Consider the following 5,116-nt stretch of genomic DNA (forward strand, 5'->3'; position numbering starts at 1 on the left):
TAATCTATAATCTACTATATCCAATAGTACTATGAAAATGAATGACACCACTAGTCGTCCTTTAATTTATAAATTCTAACATGCTCAACTTAATAAAATAAAATTAAAAAAAACAAACTGAAAGCAACTGAAGGGTATAAACAGTTATAAGTCATTGAATGGAAATATCCAATTATACTACTACACGGAAAGATGAGATTTCCAAAAGTGCTCAAAATCTTGTACACAGAGCGCAACTAAATGTGTAGTTTAAGCAAAGTGCCATCTTATCTATCTATCAATCTATGTCGTCACCTAACCAAATGCACAGTTACTATACGTTGCAATAATAACCCATGCCATTAGCCTCAAATTCCACATTCTTCATCATCACCACCGCCACCACTAACACTCTCCTCCAAAGAACAAAAGTAATTTTAAGCTTATTAAACAAAAAAAAGTTACAAAATTCACGTGTAACTGAGAAAAAAAGAAAAGAAAGATATAGAGTCGAAGAAGGTATTACAAAATGTTGGTTGTGGATGAGAATTTGTTATTGTTTGATTTTCTTGCGAAAGACGACCTCAGTGTCCAAGCCGAAGCCATCGACGTTGCGAACTTGAAGGACGCGTGAGTTCTTGAACAACTCCAGGAGAGGCTGCACGCTGAAGAGGTCGTTGGCGGAATACTTATCGGCGCGGCGAGAGAGTGCCACGTGGAGGACGCAGATACCGTTGGGCTTGAGCGTGCGCTCAATCTCTGCAACGAATTTGTGAGGGTAGAGAGCGTGGTCGAAGACGTTGGAGAATTCAAAATCGAAGGTGTCGTTATCAAAGGGTTGGTTATGGAAATCGCCTTTTACAACGAGGGGAGGGAAGGGAACAAGATCTATCCCGATGGAGTCGGTGACTCCCACGCGCCGCAAGGCCTCGACCTCCTGGCCGACGCGCGCGCCGATGCAGAGAGCCTTGGAGGCGTTGTGGAGAAGGTGTTTGTCCTTGAGTTCTTGGAAGAAGCGCGCGAAGACGGGGATCTTGCGGTTCCAATCGCGCGTGGTCCATACTTTCCGGAGCTTAGGGTTGAGGGTCTTGTTGAGCTGGTGCTGTATGTAGGCGTCGTAGGAGGTGTAACCGGGTCTGATTTTGAGGCCGGCGACAGTGGTGGTGGTAGGGAGATGAGGAAGCACCTGAGGATGAATGAATTGGCGGATGCGATTTTCATGTCTTTGCTTGGTTTTTGATGTTTCTTCTATTTTTGGTCTTTGACATGGGATTGGAGGGGCACTGAATTTTGAAAACCAGAGAGAGATGTTATAGGTAACAACCAAAGAAAGAAACAAGAAATAAAGCCAAACCAACGGAACTAACTATGGATATTGTAAACGACTCATGCATTATTGTTTCTTTATTAAGATTCTATTCTTTTTTATTCTCTCAATTATCCACGTATTCAAAATTATTTTTCCTTTGATTTAAAAGACTCTTTATTTATTTATCATTTTAATTAGTAAAAGAGTGAAATCCGATCCATAATCCATACCGTCTTTATTCTATCACTCATATTGGCTGGCTGTTTCTAGATGTGAAAATATATATGATAAATCCGCCGTTCATTATGACGAAGAAATGCGTGCGTGGGGCGTAGTGCGCATGCAGTGAATCACGGTGGCGTTGTTGCTTCGCTTTTACTGTTGCTTTTTGCAAGTTTTGTTAATATCAACTAACCAGCTTATTTTGACCTTTTTTTTTTAAGAAAAAAGAAAGAAACGAAAAGAGAATGCTGGACCATGGATGGATTTTGGAGTTAATGACAAAGTATCCTAGCTTACAGGTTATAGTTATACCTGAACCTGATAGTATAGAAAAGGAAAAGGGAATTTAATAAAGTATTATTAATGGGTCCAGTGCTGAGGCGGCAAATTAATTATGTGACAAGCAAGCTGGACAAAGCCATGATTGTAGGGAGTTAGGAGAAGTGAGGATCAAGTCAAAAATATACATGCATGCACTCATTCTTCTTCGTCCATTCAAATTGAGGAAATCATAATGCCATAAGTATGGATAGTATATATATAGAGAGGTTAGCATAATTAAGGTATACAAGCCTTATTCTTGATAGAAGGACTGACTGATCACGTGAGTTTAGTTGAGCCAGCAAGAACAGCGATAGTTACATGGCCAATGAGTTGCAGCGCAGTCACCATAGCCAAAGGCCAAAGCCAACGCCAAATTCATAATGAATTCATACACACGTCCGGAGCTAAATTTTTGTTTTTTTATTATTACCAAAAGCAGAATAAGATGGACATGGTCTCGCTCTCGTGTTGAACTTTCGCATGATCTTGTTATGTCACATTTCTTACTTAGCTAGGTCACACCTTTTAAATGGATAGTTAAAAATGCATGTTCACAAGTAGGGGTGGCAATGGATAGAACCGTGGTAGGGTTTAGAGTCAACTCTAATCCTACCCACGAGTTTAGATTTTTATATAAATTTAATTCTAATCTACTCGTGAGTTGAGAATATCTCAACTCTAACTTTATCCGTTCTTAACCCGTAGGAATCCAACTCTACCCGCGAGTTACAAAAAAGATGCAATATTATTATAAAAGTTACCGATAATTTTTTTTTGTGTGACTAAGTTAACGATAATCTAAAATAGAACTAAATTTTACGTAAAAAAAAATTAAATTATCAATTAATGGTCTTCTTTTAGTAGTTAAGGATTTTTTGCATTTAATGAAAAATTTTTAGTTTAACATTGACTTAAAATATATATATAGGATGGGATTGGTCGAATAAAATAAAAATTCAACCCGCATCATATCCGACCCACACAAGGATCCTAACCGTACCATACCCTATCCACTGCAGATCGGATTAATAACTACCCTACCAAATTAGGTAAAATCGAATTGGATATTTTCGAATAAGGTGCATATTATATATAGGTTGGAGGCCACTCAAATAAACACGCCTAAAACGTCTTTTTTTAAAGATGTTTTCATATTGTGTTTTAATTGGTTTCTGTATAATTTATTCGGTGTTCCTCATCACATATTATTAAATTCCTCAAAAGATTTTCTTTCCAAAAACACTAAAAAATATTTAATTTGGACTAAAACAAAAAAAGTAATAGATTAACTATTAGATTTTTTTAAAAGATTATTTACATAAAAAATACATCACATATATATATATATATATATATATATAAAACAAGCTCAAGCGTTTAAAAATTTTTATAAATAAAAAAAATAATTAATTTATATTCGTACAATATATAAAATAATTACTATATTATTATTATATTATAGATTAAGATTCACTAATTTAATTTTTTTTATTTTTAATATAAGTATTAGAAATAAATAAAATTTTTATAATTAAATGTAGTGTAACAAAATATATATAATATTAATTAGTTCTTAAAAATTTAAAAAAAAATAGTTTCTCATTTTAGTAAAATAACTATTTATTAAAGTAGACAAATTAATTATTTTCTTCTCATATACGGTTTTTTTAAGACATAAAAGCAATTAATTAGGACATTAGTTAAGATAATTAAAGTCATTATTTCATTAAATTTTTAATTTAAAGAAAAATCCTAGTTAATTTTGGTATAGAAATTTTGAATTTAAAAACATTGATAAAAATTATGTTGAATTTTGATTTATTTGATTTTCATTTAAATTAATCACTACATAAGTTAAAGTTCTGTTTTAAAGTTATATTCGAGCTTTAATCTGATTTTTAAAGTTTCAATTTACTTAGTTTGATTTTTTAACTTAGGTATCCGTGACTCATATTAGGGTTTTAAATGTTTAGTTGAAAATAAAAAATAAGGTAAAAAAATTTCAATTGTCACATCAAATAGTCGCTAGAATGTATAATGTAGCAGTCGTTAGTCCATTTCAGCATGTTGTTAACGATTTTGTGAGACAGTGACAAAAATAAGATTAGGAACCAATGTGAGTCATAACTATTAAGTTGGGAGACATAATTGTTAGAACTGATTAGGAACCAATTAGGAGACATAATTTGTTGTTGCTTGATTAGGAACCAATTGTGAGTCATAACTATTAAATTGAGTAAATTGAAATTTTTGAAATTAGATTGAAATATAATTGTTAGAACTGAACCAGTGATCGAATCGATCAAGCTACTGGTTCACTGGTTTATTGGTTCAACTGATAAATCACTGGTTGAACCGATAAAACTGGTCTCACGTAAATATAAAATATAAAATAGTTAAAAACTTAAAATTAAAATTTGAAATGCATATCTTCACTAACATTTTATGAAGAATCAAGTCTCAACTTCTAAAAATAAATAATATAAAAAAAACATAAAATTTTAATACTACAATAGTATCTTATTTTGACACAATAAAAAAATAATTAATTCACAAAGCCTATCATCTAACTATAATATCATTAGATTTTAACACTAACATCAAAACAAATAACCTTAATCACAATACTAGCAATAAAATAGATCAAGTAAATTAATAAATTTTTAGTGAAATTTATATTTATATTAATAATGGTATATAATTAAAATATAATTAATTTTAAAAATAGAAAAAATAAAAATTAAATTAAATTAGATATTTATGTACACTATATAATTAGTATTTGTCAAATATAATACTTAGAAGTGCAATGGCTAAGTGGCAAGTAGCGGTTACTTTTGCTCCAAGGTTCTTGGTTCGAGACCTTGTGGAGACATTTTAAAAATTTTTTCAAGCAAACCAGTTTGGTTAGACCGGTTTGCACCGATTCTTACCAGTTCACACCGATTTTATTCCTTAAACGGTCCAAAGAGTAAATCGAACTGGACTATAATCCAGTTCTAGTCTGGTTCACAAACCAACCGATCCAGTTCGGTTTTTGCAACTATGGATATAATAATGGTAATTAAGTTGACCATTCAGTTGTTTTAATGGTAATTAAAATCTAATAATAGTTTATAATAAAAGAAACATTTTTTTGCAACAATGAACCTATAGTAATAGTTAGGGGTGTTCATAGATTAGATCATATCCATATAAATCCACAGTATTTATCCGTATCTGATCTGTAATTTGAGAATATGATCTGATCTGTAAGATGATTGGATTGGATCGAATCGGATC

The 5,116-nt window shown here is 32.0% G+C and overlaps 1 protein-coding gene across 1 annotated transcript in view; it reads right to left on the minus strand.

Annotated features, from left to right (window-relative positions):
• LOC107633898 overlaps nucleotides 129-5,116 on the minus strand; it is an 8,217-nt gene continuing 3,229 nt past the window's right edge. Inside the window, exon 2 of the mRNA XM_021117468.1 lies at nucleotides 129-1,345. Within this exon, the coding sequence (XP_020973127.1) occupies nucleotides 533-1,345 (813 nt within the window). The 3' untranslated portion in view covers nucleotides 129-532. The remainder of the gene's footprint in view (nucleotides 1,346-5,116) is intronic.

Source organism: Arachis ipaensis, chromosome B03, assembly GCF_000816755.2.
Source record: "Arachis ipaensis cultivar K30076 chromosome B03, Araip1.1, whole genome shotgun sequence".
Lineage (NCBI taxonomy): Eukaryota > Viridiplantae > Streptophyta > Magnoliopsida > Fabales > Fabaceae > Arachis > Arachis ipaensis.